The sequence below is a fragment of the Macrosteles quadrilineatus genome, unplaced genomic scaffold, assembly GCF_028750875.1.
Source record: "Macrosteles quadrilineatus isolate MER2022 unplaced genomic scaffold, UCM_ALF_1.0 Scaffold_1__1_contigs__length_201487025, whole genome shotgun sequence".
Lineage (NCBI taxonomy): Eukaryota > Metazoa > Arthropoda > Insecta > Hemiptera > Cicadellidae > Macrosteles > Macrosteles quadrilineatus.
In genome coordinates this window covers 113,189,613-113,209,656 of record NW_026542594.1, presented here as the reverse complement: position 1 = coordinate 113,209,656, position 20,044 = coordinate 113,189,613, and the positions used below count along the sequence as shown (strand labels likewise).

Below are 20,044 nucleotides of genomic sequence, written 5' to 3'. Positions count from 1 at the left end.
ATTGAATTGATTTCGTTATTATGTAAAAGGTAGTCCAAGTACTACTCCTTTAACTAATATTATTACTACTACCACTATAATAACTGTTATTATTGCTATTCTCCTAGTTCATTAGATATCCATATCCATAGATATCCATCAGAACCCTCCTGCTTGGTTCAATTTTGTTTTTGGTTTATGTTTTGAATCCAAAATAAACACATAATATATTAATGTTGCATAGTATTACTAGGTCATGTTTATATTTTTTAAGTCCTTTGTTCAAACAGAAATGTAAATATGATCGATTAGTTACAATTTATTAGAGTTTGTTTCGTTCAAATGTTTGTAAGAAGAAACTAAAATAAACCATTTAATTTTTTCTGTTCTTCTATGTATCTGCATACAATTTGTGATAACTTTAAAACCAATTTGTTGATCTGTAATAGCTGAAAATATAAATCTTAGTCCACTGTATTCATTTTAATGACCTAAATATCATAATAGTAGCCTTAAAGTTACTAGTATACAACATCCGCTACCTAATGTTCTAAAATTTGGCCTATTGTGGGGTCCAAATTTTGAACACTTTTAAAAAATATTAGTACAAAATGCATACAAGATAGAATAAAAATTTTGTATGGTTCGTCATTCGTAAGTTATGCATTTATTTACATTAAACACCCTAAAAACAACGGCTCGGGAGGTTAGAAGTAATAGTGAAAGTAATAGTAATAATGTAAAATACTATTCTTAAACGGCCATGTGCTTGGAAGATTCTTTATTTTCACACAAAATACACCACACTACTGTGTCTTATTATATTCTACTGTCTCTAGTTATTCCCTTAGTTTGCGATCTTACAAACAGGTAATTGATAGTGATAGTAACGATTAGGACACGTCTGGGCACAAGAAGATCGATCTCAAGTTCTTGTGTTCTCAATTTGATCTAATAACAGTTATTTGTGAGCGCTCGCGGCTCGAGGCTACGGACTAGTAATGGATAACTTTCACAACGACGCAATTCTGCAGCCCGGTTGAGTAAGAGCCGATAAGGAACAATATTTAGTCCGTCAGCAGCTCCGCAGTCGGTTAGTCGAACAGCTGTCAGTGTGTGTTTACTGTTGTGATTCTGTGTATTGTGACTGTGTGGTTGTAACTCGTGTAAAGAGTTGAAAATAAGTTCAAGATGTTTGTCATCAGAAGCCGACGCTTTGGAATCGCCAACATTAAACTTGTATCACTTTTAGAAGCAGCGGGCCATCAAGAACGGCTTATTGGCAAACCCAAATTCACAACTATGTATCAAACGGCTCAAATCGAACATTCGTTGGAAAATGTAAGTTTTTACAGAATTTTATATTGTAAATGTGTTCTTAAAGTACTATAATCTGGAATACTCCAATGCTGAAATAGGAGATAATCATGTTTTAATGTTATCCTTTAAATTACATAAGTATCTTGTTTTTGAATTCAGGTAAAATATTAACTACTTGAAACTTATTATCAATCCAAAACAGATAATTTTCGGTTTATTTAACGACTGACCGATGAACATAATATTATATAATAACTCCTAGTCCACCTGTTGTTTAAGTTATTGTCAAGTATTACAGAAGATACTCCAAAGCTAATAACAGTCATAATTGTTTATGGGTTTGAGAAACTCAACTCAAAGCTTATGCAACTAATGGATATGCTCACACCGTTTACAGTTCAATATAATTAACTTTTCTTGTAAATAGTTGTTCCTTTGTCGGAAGCTGACCCTTTTTTGTGTTTTTTTCTAAAATATTTGCCTACTCACACTTAGCCGCATTAAGGAGTCATTGATAATATAGCCTAAAATAAAACCACCATTGTCAACTGTATGTTCACACATTTCAGTTATTTTTCCATAAATAGCGATTTAAACTGTTCACATTACTCAAAAAGCCCCGATTTCCTGCATTATGTGCCATTCACAATTTATTTGCCTCAATTGAGATAATTTTAGTGGGTTGCTATTATACAGTAACGTAAATTATATTTACCTGATAAAATGCAGGTTGAAAAGGCCACTGATATTGTTGTTTAGGTGGTTTCTTTCCCTTAGGTTTTAATAGTTAAATCCTTCAATGGAAGTTTTAATAAAGGTTTCTTGGGTGTAGTCATATTCTTCAAACTTACTTTTCTTTTATAGAAACACAGATATTGTCCTTGACGTACTAGTTTTATATTACTTTGAAGGGTCACAATGCTACTTTCGCAATGATTACTTTGTCAGTCCATGTTCCCGACAAAAAATTGTAGCACTTTGGCTAACATGATCGTTCACCGTTTGTCTGAAACATTCATTAAATAGGCCAATTAAGATATTATTAAAAAAAACTATCTCTATTTATTATTTAATGAGCAGATTTTTGAAAACCTTATAATTAATATGCCAGTATTATTCTTTTGAAGATTAATTGAACATTGTAGTTTTATTGTTTATCCACATACTTTGATCAAATTTGTCTTATCTATTTATTTCATACTAAGCTAACAACATATTAACAATCAACACGCTCTCTATAGAAGCAGCAAGCCGTTAAAACTAACGTGTTTTCTGATAGGGAATAAAATCTTAAACGTTTAAGATCAAACCCAATCACGCATATGGGAATTAGCTTAGTTTGTAGGTTTGCTGTGATGGGGTTTTTTATAACACTTTTCATCTTTAATACTTTATTAAATCCTCAACGTATTTAATTTTGAGTAGAAAAAAACATTTTTCTTAATAAGATCAAAGTCTGCATTAAATGCAGTAGACCACTGTATAAAACAGGTTATGATAACTGATAGAACCAACATTAGTTAAGAGCTCAACATACATATCCTTTATGAGTACAAAATCCACTGTATGTTTCACTTATAATAAATACAAGTAAGCTGTGATTTATTGCTCTAGGTCAGAGTAGTAGACTTCCGTAGTGATACTGTGTCCAAGCCCACGGACGCCATGAGAAGAGCGATGTACAACGCTGAGGTAGGCGATGACGTCATGGGAGAGGACACAACTGTCAACGGTCAGTTGTAGTTTCAAAACAAAGTGCAAAATACCATGCTTGTGATTCTCAAATCGATTATTTCAAGAATGTGCAAGGACATTTTCTTATGCTGTTTAGTTAAGTCATCTACACATTTTAGATGTTAACAATCACAGTAAAGAAATTTATAGCGATAATTTCAACAGTTAGAATACAAAAACATGACGATAGAATATCACTTGTATTGTGCACTAATCCTTGGTCTACAATCATTAGACACGCCCCTGGTAATCTTTTGATAGCTTAGAGGTCATTCATCACACCATACATTCATATCTTTTGTATTGACAATTAAGATAACTACTTTTTGCTAATGCATCTACGGTTAAAGGGTAAAGTGGATAAGTCTTGAAGGCAAGTTATTCTTTTTTCAGATTTCCTTTACACTCATTTAAAACAAATTAATCTCAAAATAAATCGATAAACTCAGTGAAATTACTTTTATTTCTTTGAAGTATATTCTAAGACTTTGAGATATAAATAGCAACACAGCATTATTACTGTCTGACTTAAACTGTTGTAGGATAAAAGGTCGAAATAAGTTAAACGTCTTTTGAAATTAGATTCTTTCAAATCCTTATAATGAATACTTTCAGGAAAAGTTAAACAAAAAAAAAACCAAACGTATTATAAAACTGCTTTTATTTATTTGTGTTACAGCTTTGGAGGCGTTAGCTGCTAATATATTTAATAAAGAGGCCAGCATCTTCTTAACAAGTGGAACAATGGGGAACCTAATAGCACGTAAGTTCTGTAATATGCTAAGGCTCACATCTTGCTGGGCTGCTATACAACTATTATTTTATGTCATGTAACTAAAGGTACAACAGAAAACTAACTTTTGTACAGTGAACAGTGTGAAGAAAGCTTAAATTTTTATAGTATATTTTTTCAGGCATAGTATATTTTTATTAGTTGTCTTAATATAATAGGTTACACGTAGGAATATCAATATGGTAGAAAATGGTTATCACCAATACTGTATTTTAATGCGAAATGCATACAGTAGGGGCCTACATTACCCTTAACATATTCTTAAAGTTAGCTTTTTACTTTTGTTAAATTAACATTTCATAACTATTCATGCTTCATAATAGTAAACGTAATAGCTTAATTAATCGTTTCAAATTCGTTAAATGTTTGTTTTTGTGAATCATTGTACTAAATTTGATCGAAATAGTAATGATGTTAAACTTTATATCACTCAAGTAGTTAAAACAGCTGGTATGACAAATAATGGAAAATTCTAAAAATTAATGTTTTAAAGGCAATCGGGTGAATCCTCAAGGGTGAATTTTGCTCTAAAACACAAATTACACATTCAGGGAAATACATCTTTCGTTTTGACATTTTTAGGAATTTCCTAACAGGGAAAATAGCTATTACTGGTAGTATTAATGGTAACACCATAAAGCCGGACCATCTGGCGTTTTATTGTGTTTCGTTTTAAGGCCCCTAGGATGAAAAGATACAGTTTCAAAATATGTATGTAAACCTATGAACAGCGTGTGCTTCAAGGAAGACAAAATGACCCTCAGTTTTCGCTGAAACGTAGGCTAATAAAGTAAAACCACATGTATAGAAACCGGTTCGCTCCAGGTAATATGGAAAGGTTTATTTTTGGATGAGTGTTATTTATCACCGCTTACAATATATTACTTCCGCCACAGTCTAACGTATGTGTATTGTGTACCTTTCCTCAGTGATGGCACATTGTGACCGACGAGGCTGTGAAGTGGTGGTGGGAGACAAGAGTCACATGCTACTGTGGGAGCAGTCAGGTGCAGCGCAGGTAACTACTGTACTGCAGACATTTGCATTGATTATTAATACCAATAATAGCTCAACGCATAATTCAATTCAAAAGTGTTTACAAATCAGTAGTTTTAATACAGTTTACACCACATCCCGTCCCATCCTCTATTCTTGTGATGTCGCGCAGGTGGCAGGTGTGCAGATGACGGCGGTTGCCAACCAACCAGATGGCACCTGGAGTCTAGAGGAGATGATGTCCAAGCTGAGGGATGGGTCTAACATCCACACCACACAGACAGCACTCATATGTGTGGAGAACACACACAACTGGTGTGGTGGCCGGGCTCTTCCTCTACCATGGCTGCAGAGGGTGAGTGGAAACTCTAACTAATAATATACTAGTGTACCTGTTGCTCGAATTCGAGCAATTGCGAAGCATTACAGGCGACTCAAAGATGATGGAAATACTCACGATCCACACAACAGTTAGATATAATCAAAATCTTTTGTAAATATCTTATCTTTTTTCAAAAAGCTAATCTTGTTTTTTTTCGTGTTTTTAGTGTAAAAAAAACATTATTTCTATTTCTTCTACGGGGTTGTGTTCTATGACTTTTTCTATGTTTCCATTGTTTGCAAATCGGTTATTTCAATGATTGCTCAAGAAATGTAGCACAGTGTTAATACAGTTTTATTTTTAGCCTATATCAAATTGTCCAGGATTTCTCACTCTTTTCCATTGTAATAATTACACCAACCCAAGTTTCGTCTACACATGCAATATGCCAAAGAATATCACCTACGTACAATCTCCAATAAGTGGTAAAAAAGGCAGAAACCAACCCATACAATAGATATAAGTTAACTCCATAAGAAATCATTTTAAAAGTTACTGTGATATTATGATTTTCCACTGATTTGGGAATAGAACATTATATTGCAAAACATGACACGATGCAGAAGAAAATCCAATATATCAATCAGAAAAACCCATTGCAAATACTGTACTTCATTTTCATGATGGATAGCCTCTGGATCATTAAAATTAGCAGAATATGGTTTATGTTACCTTGCCTGAATGATCCTATGTAGTTGTCAAACACGACAGCTGTTTCGTGCTACAATGAGCACATCTTCTGAGTCATGACCTACACATTACCGGCGCCGCGTCGCGTGTTCGCGGTACTTGGCCAAGTGTTTGTATTATGTATTTTTGTGTGAACTTCGTGTACTTTATGTGTTTTTTGACGTGCTCAACCGCGGGCGAAATGATTTGATTTTGTGTTTCTTCACTTTGAAGATGTGCTCATTGTAGCACGAAACAGCTGTCGTGTTTGACAACTACATAGGATCATTCAGGCAAGGTAACATAAACCATATTCTGCTACTTCATTTTGACAAATTCAATAAATCACAATTTAAATATTAACAGCTGTTTCATTAAAAAGTAGTGTAGAATTATGCATATATGGTCGTAATGTAAACAAATCTGAAGCGGCAACTTTAAAGGCTTCTGGGGAAAGCCCCAAGGGAATTTACCTCGTTCCTCTTTTGATGGCCCATCTACAGACCAAGACCTTTCTTTAGAGACCCCTACCAAGTTTCTACGCCCAGCCGTTCTCTCAAATTAGCTGTGACAAAAACCCCGTTTTCCTCCATACGAATAACATGGGATGGGAATTTAAAGGCCATTGGGGCAGAGCCCTAAGGGAATTCACCAGTTTTCTCTTTTGATGGCTCATCTGCAGACCAAGACCTTTCTTTAGACACCTCTACCGAGTTTCTACACCCGGTTCTCTCAAAATAGCTATGACAAAGAAAAACAGTTTCAAATTAATATATAGATTAATATACCCTTACAGTTTTTTGTTTGTCTGCCAACAATGTTTTGTTACTACCTTTAATTTCAATGGACTTTAACCAAAGGCTTGTATTTTAACACTACTATTTTGCACGTCGTGTGACGTTGAGACAATTGTAATTTCCATTATTCAACCTGGTCCATATTGTGACAGTGTTCAATATTAAATTAACATAAAAATGAACATAATAATTGTGTTTCAAAGAGATTGTCGAATTTAAAAAAAAAAAAAAAAAAAACAATTATTCGTTGATTATATGTTGCAAAAGTAAAAACTATCAACACAATTAACTATCCTTGATTTTTTTAGACAATATAATAATCGTTATCGTCATTAATAAGTCTATGCATGTCTAAGTGTATGTATGTCTATTGTCTATTGTTTATATCGTTTCATGCTCTCTAAATCCTTACAATTCTTCAAAAAATTGTAAACTAAAGATACATGTATATCCTACTGCAGCTAGCCAAGATATCCCATGACACCAAGATCCCTTTACACATGGACGGAGCGAGGGTGTTCAACGCTGCACTCAGCAGTGAAGTCTCGGTGGCCGAGCTTTGCAAAGACTTCTCCTCCGTCTCAGTCTGCCTCAGCAAAGGCTTGGGGGCTCCCATTGGATCCATGTTGGTCGGTGACAAAGCTTTCATTGACAAGTAGGTTTCCTGTTATTGAAACTCGCCGTAGTAAATGTAGTTTTTTTTTGTGTAGTTTTAGATCATTAATGTCCTGCTTATTAACAATTAGGTCAAGGATATGAAGTAACGTTCATTTCTTAAACAAAGTTCAAGATTTGGTATGAGAATTATTATTTCCAATTTAAACGCCCTGCTTGATTTCGGTATCTGTATGCAACAATATAATTTGTAAGAATATATCTATATAATTAATACGCTACATGAAACTTTGTCGGTTAAACTCCTCCGCCATTTCTTAACCGATTTTATCCGTTGACGTCTCATTGGAAAGAGCGTGTCGCGTAGATTTGCAAACTGGCCTTCAATTTTGAAAAAGTCCCTTGGACTCTGCCCCAGTGGCTTTGAAAGTTCCCATGTTATCTTTATGAAGAACATAATTGTTCACATTTTGATCAGCTGTATAATTTAATTGCTGTTATTTATTTTTCAATTCAATATTTGAGTTTGTGTAAACATAATAGGCTAGGAATATTAGGAATATAAGTGGCAGTTAGCGGAAAGTTTAGGTACAGTCCTAATCATCACTTTTCTTTATGTTTTTTGGGTCGCTGAACACGAATATGAGGTTTGCTGACAGATATTTTGCCCGGAACATTGGTTATTTTGTGAAAAACCTTAAAATTTGGGCACTTTTTTTGGTTTTTCGGACAAATCTTGGTAAGTATGGGTTTTTGAGAAAATCCTGCTTTGTAAAATTAAAGATGACAAAAATTTACTACAAGTTTCCTATATAATGTTTGTTTCTACGACGAACCGTTTCCGTTCACCACAGTAAAAAAGGCAAGAAGTACAAAAAATTAAAAACATTGCTAAATGCTGCTGTTTTACATTAGGTTTCCATGGAAACAACCCATGTTACGATAATTTTAACTATTTATTCATGATAACAAACTGAAACACACTTAAAAATACCCCCACCACAGCAAACCTGCAGACTAAGCGAATTTCCATTTCCCTAATTGGATTTACACTAAAATGTCTCCTTAGAAATATCACATTTATTCCCTATTTAAATAAAAGTTTAACGAGTACCTAGGTTTGCTGCAACAGGGAGGGTAAAAAGGTGTTTTTTGTAAAATTTAATAATTTGGTACATGAAATTTGATCAAAATATGTTCATAAACAAGCAAACTACAACAGTTTACTTAGTCGCAATAAGAATAACATGATCATTTTAAATTTACAGATTTTTGGAATTTTCTCCGTAACCATTAGGCGCATAACAACGTTTTAATATACTAAATTATTTGTTTTTTTAAGCTCTAAAAAATGATATGGAAAGAAACCGCTAAATTTTAAGTTTATAGGGTCAAAAATAGGAAAAACTAATTTTTACCCCATAAAACCCCCCATAAATCCCTGTTCCCATAGTCCGATCATGCTGGGCAAAACAAAAAATGAAAATAAACCCTAACCGTTTTACAAAGGTTTTACATTGGGTTTCCATGGAAACAACCCATGTTACGATAATTAGAACTATTTATTCATGATAATGAACTGAAACACACTTAATAAATCTATGCCAAGATGTATGACTGACTGCTGGAACATTTCCCGTTCCCACAAAACCCCCATTTATTTTCTCTGCACAGGGATGTTGCTGGCCACAGGGTTGACTGCTATAGTGAAAAAAGGATGAAATACATTAAAAGAGTTGTAGATAACTTTTAACTTTGGTAACGTCAAATTCAGACGAGTAGACCGTGTCTACGTCTATTCGAACGAGTTCGCAAACCAGCATGATCGGACTATGGGAACAGAGATTTATGGGGGGGGGGGGGGTTTATGGGGTAAAAATTTGTTTTTCCTATTTTTGACCCTATAAACTTAAAATTTAGCGATTTATTTCCATCACGTTTTGTAGAGCTTAAAAAAAACAAATAATTTAGTATATTAAAGCGTTGTTATGCGCCTAATGGTTACGGAGAAAATTCCAAAAATCTGTAAATTTACAATGCCCATGTTATTCTTATCAAATTTAGACAATGCATTAATTTCATCCCAAATTTTTACATTTTACAAAAAACACCTTTTACCCTCCCTGTTGCAGAAAACCTAAGTACTGGTTAAACTTTTATTTAAATAGGGTATAAATGTGATATTTATAAGGAGACATTTTAGTGTAAATCCAATCAGGGAAATGGAATTTCGCTTAGTCTGCAGGTTTGCTGTGGCGGGGGTATTTTTAAGTGTGTATCAGTTTGTTATCATGAATTAATAGTTAAAATAATCGTAACATGGGTTGTTTCTATGGAAACCTAATGTAAAACGGCAGCATTTAGCAATGTTTTTAATTGTTTGTACTTCTGGCCTTTTTTAGTGTGCTCTAGTGGCGAAACGGTTCGTCATAGAAACAAACATTATATAGGAAACTTGTAGTAAATTTTGTCATCTTCAATTTTACAAAGCAGGATTTTCTCAAAAACCCATACTTACCGAGATTTGCCCGAAAAACCAAAAAAAGTGCCCAAATTTTAAGGTTTTTCACAAAATAACCAATGTTCCGGGCAAAATATCTGTCAGCAAACCTCATATTCGTGTTCAGCGACCCAAAAAACATAAAGGAAAGTGATGATTAGGACTGTACCTAAACTTTCTGCTAACTTTCCTAATATGCCTAGACTATAACCCCCAAGACGGATCGTGTTAGTATGGTTGTATCTTAAATTTGTATATTTATCGTCGTTTTGTGCCGCTACGACGGGTCGTGTTAGCACGATTGTAACTTAAATTTCTGAATTTATCGTTATTTTGTGTAGCTATAATTTGTTTATTTGTTGTTTTTTTTCTTTTAAATGCCTCTGACGCGACAACAACGAAACGTAGACAGGAGGCGTAATCGTGATAACGACCGCAGCTACAGAACAGTGGCGCGTAATAGGCTTAAATCATCACAGTCAGCACCTGACCCTGGACAATCTCAACTATTAGGTTACAAATGCACCCTAACACTAATCCAAAACGACTTTTCGTTTTCAATTGGCCATCTATCAATGACCTGTGTTGCCTGTACATCGGGGCATTTTGAGAAGGAGAAAACCGGCCGGAATTCTTTTGGCCGGTTCGGTTTATCAATAACGAAGATAATCGTGTTCTGAGTTACACGCCGGTAATCTTTGAGTTGACTCTTTTAAACTCATTGTAAATATGACTGTTATTCGTTTTGAAATAACTCCTGTAATACTTTGCAATTGCTCGAATTCGAGCAACATGTACACTAGTTTACAAAGAATGCATAATTTGCTTGGCTAATTAAATATTGTGGGTTAAAATGGGGGTTTCCCAGGTTTGACTCTAAGAACGTAAACTATGCGATTTCGTCCAAAGCCATTTTGCAGAGCCCCAAAAAACGAATAATTGATTTTATCGATGCATTTTTTTGTTTTAAATTGATACACAGATAATTTAAAGAGGAAGGTCATTTATGTTACCTATGTTATTCCTATGTAGAGTAAGTTAAGTGGTGTAGTTTGCTTGCATATGGATATGGTTTTATCATAATTTGTCATACTAAGATATCAATATTTTACCAAAAACACACACTTTATGTTTATGTTTTATGTTTTATGTTTATGATCACTTTATGTTTTATGTTTATCTACAAACATAATTACTTATTGAACTTAATAGTTTTATTGGGTATGAATCTGACAGCTTTAAGGATATATTTGAGTTCAAATCAAACCAGGCAAATACAAAATCGCTTACTCTGTAGGTTTGATGCGGCGGGGGAAATTCCTGTATGAAGAATTCGCTAAAAGGAGTGAATCATTCATGTTCTATCTATTGTTCTGTGACATAACACAAATTCTGAGTAACATGTTCTGACATTTTTTTAAACATGTAGACCTATTAAAAAACTCGGCCCATAAGATTCCTAGATAGCTTGTACGAGCTCATACTAATGTTGCATATTGTAAAATAGTATTGCAATTCATAAAACTGTTTTGCTGAGCCTAATTGCGATGTGAATTCTAAACATCCCATGCCATAAGCTGTTTGTATACTGAGGTATGTTTTACCAGGGCCCGGCGGCTGCGGAAGGTGCTTGGTGGCGGATGGAGACAAGCAGGTGTTGTCGCTGCTGCAGCTCATGCCATAAGCTGGTTTTATACTGAGGTATGTTTTACCAGGGCCCGGCGGCTGCGGAAGGTGCTTGGTGGCGGATGGAGACAAGCAGGTGTTGTCGCTGCTGCAGCTCATGCCATAAGCTGGTTTTATACTGAGGTATGTTTTACCAGGGCCCGGCGGCTACGGAAGGTGCTTGGTGGCGGGTGGAGACAAGCGGGTGGTCGCTGCTGCAGCTCATGCCATAAGCTGTTTGTATACTGAGGTATGTTTGACCAGGGCCCGGCGGCTGCGGAAGGTGCTTGGTGGTGGATGGAGACAAGCAGGTGTTGTCGCTGCTGCAGCTCATGCCATAAGCTGTTTGTATACTGAGGTATGTTTTACCAGGGCCCGGCGGCTGCGGAAGGTGCTTGGTGGCGGATGGAGACAAGCAGGTGTTGTCGCTGCTGCAGCTCATGCCATAAGCTGGTTTTATACTGAGGTATGTTTTACCAGGGCCCGGTGGCTGCGGAAGGTGCTTGGCGGCGGATGGAGACAGGCAGGTGTTGTCGCTGCTGCAGCTCATGCCATAAGCTGGTTTTATACTGAGGTATGTTTTACCAGGGCCCGGCGGCTGCGGAAGGTGCTTGGTGGCGGATGGAGACAAGCAGGTGTTGTCGCTGCTGCAGCTCATGCCATAAGCTGGTTTTATACTGAGGTATGTTTTACCAGGGCCCGGCGGCTGCGGAAGGTGCTTGGTGGCGGATGGAGACAAGCAGGTGTTGTCGCTGCTGCAGCTCATGCCATAAGCTGGTTTTATACTGAGGCATGTTTTACCAGGGCCCGGCGGCTGCGGAAGGTGCTTGGTGGCGGATGGAGACAAGCAGGTGTTGTCGCTGCTGCAGGAATGTACGCATTGGAACACATGGTGCAGAGACTACCAGTGGACCATCAGCGAGCCAAGAAAATAGCTCAAGGTTAACCATTGCCCATTTATATATCAGATCATTGCTTTACACTTCAATCTAACTTCTAGAGGTTTTGGTGTTTACCTACATCATAATACATTATTGGTAAAGTTTTTCGATCATAAAGAAATAATAATAAAAAAATAAAAATAAAGAGGTTTAATATTTAATCGTGTTTTTGTACTCTTGTTGCTCTATTACTATATTACAATGTTGCACAAATAGAGATAGAAATATTCTCAGGCATCTTGAATATAATCATCAATACAACTAATTGCTTAATATTTTTTACTTTGAAGATAAAACATATTACAAACATGCTTATTGATTTAATTTATAAAAACATTTAATACAACAAGAACGACTTTACTTTAGTATTATTTTCTTATAACAATTATACAATACTTATAAATAATACATTAGTATGTTACAATAATAAACCCATTTAAACATGCATTTACAGAATACTAAACAACTTAAATACTTAAAAAATGATATTTCAATTGTTTCGATCCAGGCTATCCGTCATAATATTGTATGAGGCGAAATATGTTATTGTAGAGCGTTTGAATTAGCCTTATGATTGCCATTAATGTATTTTATGTTTTAGCAATCGTGTCTACCGGAACTCGCCTCATATCTCTTGACTTGGACAGAGTACAATCCAACATGGTGTTCATGAACTTTAATACTCCTTTGCTGACGGCATCTGATTTCTGTCATAGGCTGTACAAGGTGATTATTGTTAGCACATGGTTATGATTATTGTAACAAAATAATAAATATACCTATACTTAATGTTTAAGTAATACAGTAGTAAGTTTAAGGGTAATCTATACTAAGTTTATATATTGTCAACCAGATTATTCTCATATTTCTCCAACAAACTGTTTAATCAAGGGTAATACATTTGATAGTTTAGAAAATATTACTAGTATACTTATTACAAACCTTAAAGATTAAAAAAAGTATTTAAAAAAGGGTATATTTTTATATATTCAGACTATTTTTAAATGCGAGGGCGGATTAGTCATGTGAAACTAAAAATGAAAGTTATTTTAGATTCCTATATAATTTGAGAATACAGTTCGAGTCCTACAAATGTAAACTAATAAAATAGTATTTACTGATATCTGTATCAAGCTTTAAGCACATTAACTAACTTTTCCCTACTGCTACAAATACTACTTCCCTGCTTACAAAATACTGCTTTACTTCATTAAAAGCTGTTATTTAATTCTCTTACTGAAAAATCACAGCTATATATAACTTCTTACATGGTTCACATTTTATGCAATTTAATGCCGCTTATGATTATGAAATAGTCACCATAATAATCGTATTGATATAATTGCTTTACTAGTTTAATGATATTAGTCCTGGACCTGACTAGGGTTCTGTGTGCATGTCGTGTATAGAGAATTTTGCTTTTGCATTTCAATATAGGTGTCTTAGGAAGTGTTTTCCACTCGGGTGTCAAGTTCGCACCCGGTACGTTTTCGAGCTATGACGTCATCAAAATGGCGGCCATTGATTTTTTTAAATCGTATATTTCGCAAACTATTTGTCGGATCAGAATGAACTTTTTTTGTTTGAAAGATAATTTTAAATGCTACCTGTTTTAAATTTACACATTTGTTGTATGTTTAGTACATTCTTCGTAATTTTGCAAAAACCTGTATTTTAAATATTTTTGTGTTATTTTTGTTTGTAACGTTTTATTGATACAATTTATCAAAAATCACCAATGAAAAAAGTTGTAGAACGTTTAAAAATCTTTACAAAAATACCAAATTCGATATGTTTTACTCAAAAGATTACGTCAAGAAACTAGATAAATCTCATAAAAACACCAATTTTGGCGCACAAACGCCTATTAGTCCGGCATCTAGGGCAGTTCGCAAGTCTTATAAAGACAGTTTTACCATTCAATGTTTATGTATGTGTCTAAATAAGTGTTTTCAACTCGGGTGTCACGTCTGCACCCACTGCAGTTTCCGGTTATGACGTCATTAAAATGGCGGAAAGGGCTATATTAAATATAACTATATTTTACATACCATGTATCGGATCGGAATGGACATTTTTTTGTTTGAAAGATAAGTTTACATGCTATCTTTCTTACATTTACATTTTTGTTGTATGTTTAGTACATTTTTCGTAATTTTGCAAAAACCTATTATATTAAACATTTTTGTGTTATTTTTGTCGATAACGTTTTATTGATACAATATATCAGAAATAACTTATAGACAAATTTGTAGCACGTTAAACGAGCTTTACAAAAATACCAAATTCGATATGCTTTACTCAAAGGATCACGTCAAGAAACTAGAAAAATCGTACAAAACCCAATGTTTTGTACCTAATTCGGCGCAAAAACGCATATAAATCCGACATCGATGGCTGTGTTCGAGTCATATATAGACAGTTTTGCCATTCAATGTTGATGTATGTGTCTATAGAAGTGTTTTTAACTCTGGTGTCACGTCTGGGCCCACTGCAGTTTCCGGTTATGATGTCTTTAAAATTGCTACATGTTACGATTTCACCAACTATTTTACTTAAAATAAGACCATTACCTTCTTTTATGCAAATAAAAGCACAACAAATCAATGTAATTAGTCCATAAGAATGTTTCCACTATGTGTTCAACAAATGTGTAAATTTAAAACAGGTAGCATTTAAAATTATCTTTCAAACAAAAAAAAGTTCATTCCGATCCGACAAATAGTTTGCGAAATATACGATTTAAAAAAATCAATGGCCGCCATTTTGATGACGTCATAGCTCGAAAACGTACCAGGTGTGAACTTGACACCCGAGTGGAAAACACTTCCTAAGACACCTATATTGAAATGCAAAAGCAAAATTCTCTATACACGACATGCACACAGAACCCTAGTTAGGTCCTGGACTATATAATCTAAACGTGTCTTACAATAGCAATTAATTGTTGACCAGGTGACGAAGGAGGAGCTAGACTTCTTCGGTGAGGAGAATCCATGTGTTATCAAACTGTTCACAATCTCTGCCACGGAGGTGAGGATGGTGTTGTGCTGTAACATCACTGACGATGACGTCACGGCCGCCATCAACAAGTTACAGTTCGTCATCCGAGAGTTTGACTCCAAGGAAGATACGCTGACGTAACAGCCTGAGCAATACAATCACTGATCTGTAAGCGAGCTAACAGTGCGTTAAATATGACGTCTGCTGACATGTTAGATCTTGCGAGTACCTGAGCCCGAGTATTGTGATCGCATTGAGAAGTGAATATGTCCTTTGTTAAGCTGTATAGATGTGAAATAATTTAAAATCGTCTTTATCGAGGAAATATTGAATTTGCGAATCGATTGCACCTTGGTTAGCAAATATCTTCAGAAATATGGTGTATACTTTGTGTCAGTTGCTTATATTTGTTATAAACTGCTGTGAGAGGATAATATTTCAGACTAGGCATACTGTGATGGATGAGTATATCAGTTCAACATTAGATTAATAAGTGTTTGTTCAGTATTTATCTATGTAAGTTTTTTGTTTAAGTTCATAAAATAACTTCTATTATACACAAAAATATAGTTTTTTTTCAATGATTATAGGTTAAGGTTGTAAAACACATTTAGTACACTAGCCAAATAATTAGGTTATCGAATAGTAAACTAATTTATGCACTGTGTATCCATTATTGACCATAGTTAATTAGTGAACCACCACCATTAGTCCATGGAACATTTACCGTACTAGATATTAACATTTTTAAAAAATCTATTGAATAATTTTAGGAACATTTAGTTAGGTAAGTGAATTCCAGATTTTTTATATCCAAAAAAATCCATTTTTATTTTTGTTAGAAGATTTAAATATTTTTTTATACATAAATATTGAGGTGTTTGTAAATATTTTTATTTTATTGCAGTTTTAGTTTTATAATATTGTTTTAAAATTATTTGTAATGTTGTACTAATATTTTATACGTTTGTTGTATTAGCTTTTATATGATAAGTAATCGTTGTTCTGATAATATTTTTGATTATATAGAAGTATATAAATAATAAGTAAATAAAATGCAATTTAACTATTTACATACTAGTAGTTTTATTGGAAAACATTCTCAATTAATAAAATTAATCTTTAAAAAGTATCATCGTAAGCGGAAAAATGTAAAGGTTCGAAATGAGAAAACAAAATAATACACAGCCATAATTGAGAAATAAAAAAATAATAACGTAATCATTTTAAATAATTTCTGTTTGTTCATCCCTACTCTGTTTGAATGTACGTATTATAAATATGACGAGTTTATATGACAACCATTTGCTGTGAACGACTGCGAGATACCCGACCCGACTAACGAGGATGGGCCAGTCGTTTCAACACCAACAATCTCATTCGTGTAACGCGTGTTTGCATATAGACTAGCTTGTTTTCGCAAACTTGTAAAACGGTAGAGAGATTTTCAAACAAAATGAGATGAGCTGGGTTTTAAGTTTCTTGATACATTGGCTTAACCCTTATAATCCTAAAAATAAATGTTCCCTTGGCAAAAGTGGTAGAACAGCTTAGAATAGCAGGTTTGTCCTTCTCTAGTAGAAGGATGATTATTGATTAATCATTATAAATACAATAAAATATATTGAATTTACATTGTAAAAGCCTTTGTGGTAAATCGTCTATATAAAAACAATAACAATTTTGATAGTAAAATAATTGAAGAAGGAAAACACAATAACATAAAAACTCTGTTAAAGGTTCATTGTTTTTTATTGTTGAAATCCGAAAGATGTCCCAATTTTATATGATTTCAAGCCAACTAAAAATATTACTGGGAATTTACAGTGTAAACTGTGGGAAAATACTTCATCGTGTGGATATTATATCTATCAACCAATATCAACTCGCAGGTAGCTTCTGGTTGCTAGTTTAGTAATGGACCAAGGCCAGATGGACCAATTGGATCGTGAAGTTGATGAGGATCAACCAATATCAACTCGCAGGTAGCTTCTGGTTGCTAGTTTAGTAATGGACCAAGGCCAGATGGACCAATTGGATCGTGAAGTTGATGAGGATCAACTCACTCAAACTTGTATTGGTAAACTGTGTGCTATTTAAAGCCTTCGTCCGGATACATTTTGGAGAAGCTAAAATGAAAAACTGATTGATGCCAGTATAGAAATGGTAGGCAAGGAACAATAAACAAGCAATATTGTATTTCTCTTGTACTATTTGCTTTAAATCAAGAAATAGATATATTTTTTCTTGCGTTGCCCAATTTACTCGTATACACTCTGTGACTCTTATAAGCCTGTATCATAACAGGATAGTCCCTAAACAACAATTGTACATTTTATGGGTAGATCACTTTAATAATAAAGGACATAAACTTTTAACCAATTTCTTGTGCATACGTCATGTTGGTGTAAGTTAACAAACGATAAAATTATAAAATTAGACATTTAGTAAAACTAAAAGAAAATGCTTTTATGTTCATCAAACGCTAGTATTTTAATCAAATTCTAGTGGGTATTACAAGCTGAAGGCCAACCTCTTGCAAAATAATTAATAAACAAATCACTAAATTTATAAATTACATATCCATAATTAATGATATGCAAAAGTGCATAGATTAATGCAATTACCAAAGTTGGATGGTAATACTGCAAGGGAAACAGTTGCTCATTACTTTGGCGTTTACTTTTTTTGTTTATCAACAGTATTTTAGAAGATTTTTTTTATTTAGGTTTAAGAGAAATGCAAATTAACCCGACCGTTTTATATTTATTCATAGATATAATGCGTACCAATTTAATCACAACGAAATTTTGTTTTAACAACTTACTTGTTTCGTGAGTAAATAAGATTTAATTTGTGAATAGGGAATTAATTTAGTTTTAATGAAGTTACTATAGAGATTAAAGAAAACAGTCCATATCATCACAGGCTCCAACCATTTTTTAAATGCATTTACAATAGCTGTAATGTTATCAAATACGAATTTTCATCACTAGAAATGATAAAATATTGGCACAGCTAAAATGATAAACATCGATTCAGAATGGCGAGAGTGAGTTGTCTGTATGCAAAACAATGTTTCACATCCTGTATACAACAAACTCATTCCCTTTCCCATCTCGTTTATGGCGAAGCTCTCGGCACCATTATCGTTATTATTTGTTGACGTATCTCGTTATGGTTAAGACATCTCTACCATTGCTCTTTATGTACCTAAGCCAATTTTTAGCCTTGACCTGCTGTATGGTAAGATATTTAAAATACATAATAAGTTTAAAATAATTTAATAATTTCAATCAACGCTTACGAATGATCAAAATTAGGATGATAACACATTAGGAATATAAATTTAAGTATTCTTGCATGCCTAATTTGTTCTGTTCATTAAATAGCTATAGTATACTTTATTTTTTTACATAAACTCATGTTTTAATGTGTAATCCAAAGTTGAATCTATCACCTACAACAATTCATTTGTATAGATTAAGTTAAACAGGAAGATTTATTGACCATTTTAATTCATCACAATCCTTGCTTAGTATCAAGATCTATAATATTAAAACGTGACAGGGTTTTTTAATTTCACGATTCTGAATCAACCACTTGACGGATTTTCATGATTTTTGTGTTGAAAGAAAGATAATTTTGAAAACTAGGGAATGTCGAAGCCATAAATTTAGTTTAGAGTCCCATTTTTTATAAATTAGGTTTTAATTTTTTAAAAGTATAGCAGCCGACGCTAACGTTCTAGACTAGCTCTGGGTATTATCATTTGCTTAACGTAACAGCTGTAAACATTCAGAGTTTGGGATACAAATTCAGCGTTTGGATAAAAATGAAATGACAAACGTAGGGTTGACTTATTAATACTATGTGTAATGCCATAATAATTTATAAGTTCATTTATTCGGTAAGAGGATGAGAGTTTATTTAAATATACAGAGTAAAATACTAGATGTTCTAATTTATTTTTTTGAACAGTCTTTAAAATATTTAGTTTGTTTTAGTGAAATATAATTTGTTATAACTAACAGCTGGTTGAATAAAAAAATATTCCATAAAACTATGAGGTTAGTTTATTTGCTCTGTTATTTTGTCATCGATTATAGGAAATAAGTAAGATTCTATAACCATTGCTGTATACGAATAATCTAAGCTCACAAATCTTCAAAATGAAGCTTATGAAAATTATTTTACTACTTGACTTTTTGAGGAAAGGTTGGGGAAATAACAATGATCACATGTTTTATTTCATCTTGGAAGCTTTTTCTTTGCTATAAATTTTGAACTGCTTAGAGTATGCTTGAATTAGCATAATTCCGTAATAAAACCGTAATAGACACACTATATACGGTTTTTATGGACAACTCGATTCCCGTACGTAGGACGGGCCAACAGCTCGTATTTGTTATTACATAATAACCAATACTGTGATTTATTTTCATAATATAGAGACTATGTTTTATCATTAGATTACTATGATCTATCGTTAGCAAATTAGTGCGTAACAAAGTTTTAGCATATTGAATCTTATTTTTAATATAATATTACGGTATAGATATAGTTGACACTTGAACTAATAGTATAATAAATTATCATTAAATAAGTTTCCTTGAGGGATTTGTGGAAGGTAATCTAGAATACAATGTA

General features: G+C 33.7%; 1 protein-coding gene across 2 annotated transcripts; it reads left to right on the top strand.

Annotated features, from left to right (window-relative positions):
* The first annotated feature begins 1,052 nt into the window (after positions 1-1,052).
* Positions 1,053-17,029, top strand: LOC128982759 (L-allo-threonine aldolase-like). 2 transcript variants are annotated; one of them, XM_054401718.1, is made up of 10 exons: positions 1,053-1,320; positions 2,914-3,031; positions 3,713-3,796; positions 4,756-4,844; positions 4,995-5,177; positions 7,132-7,325; positions 11,715-11,761; positions 12,302-12,391; positions 12,993-13,117; positions 15,347-17,029. In XM_054401718.1, exons 1-10 carry the CDS (start codon positions 1,171-1,173, stop codon positions 15,533-15,535), a joined length of 1,269 nt encoding a protein of 422 aa, XP_054257693.1. In that variant the 5' UTR covers positions 1,053-1,170; the 3' UTR covers positions 15,536-17,029. The 2 variants fall into 2 exon arrangements, with proteins under 2 accessions (XP_054257693.1, XP_054257692.1); XM_054401717.1 differs by lacking the exon at positions 11,715-11,761 and having other exon boundaries at positions 1,054-1,320; positions 12,255-12,391; positions 15,347-17,027.
* The last annotated feature ends 3,015 nt before the right edge of the window (positions 17,030-20,044 follow it).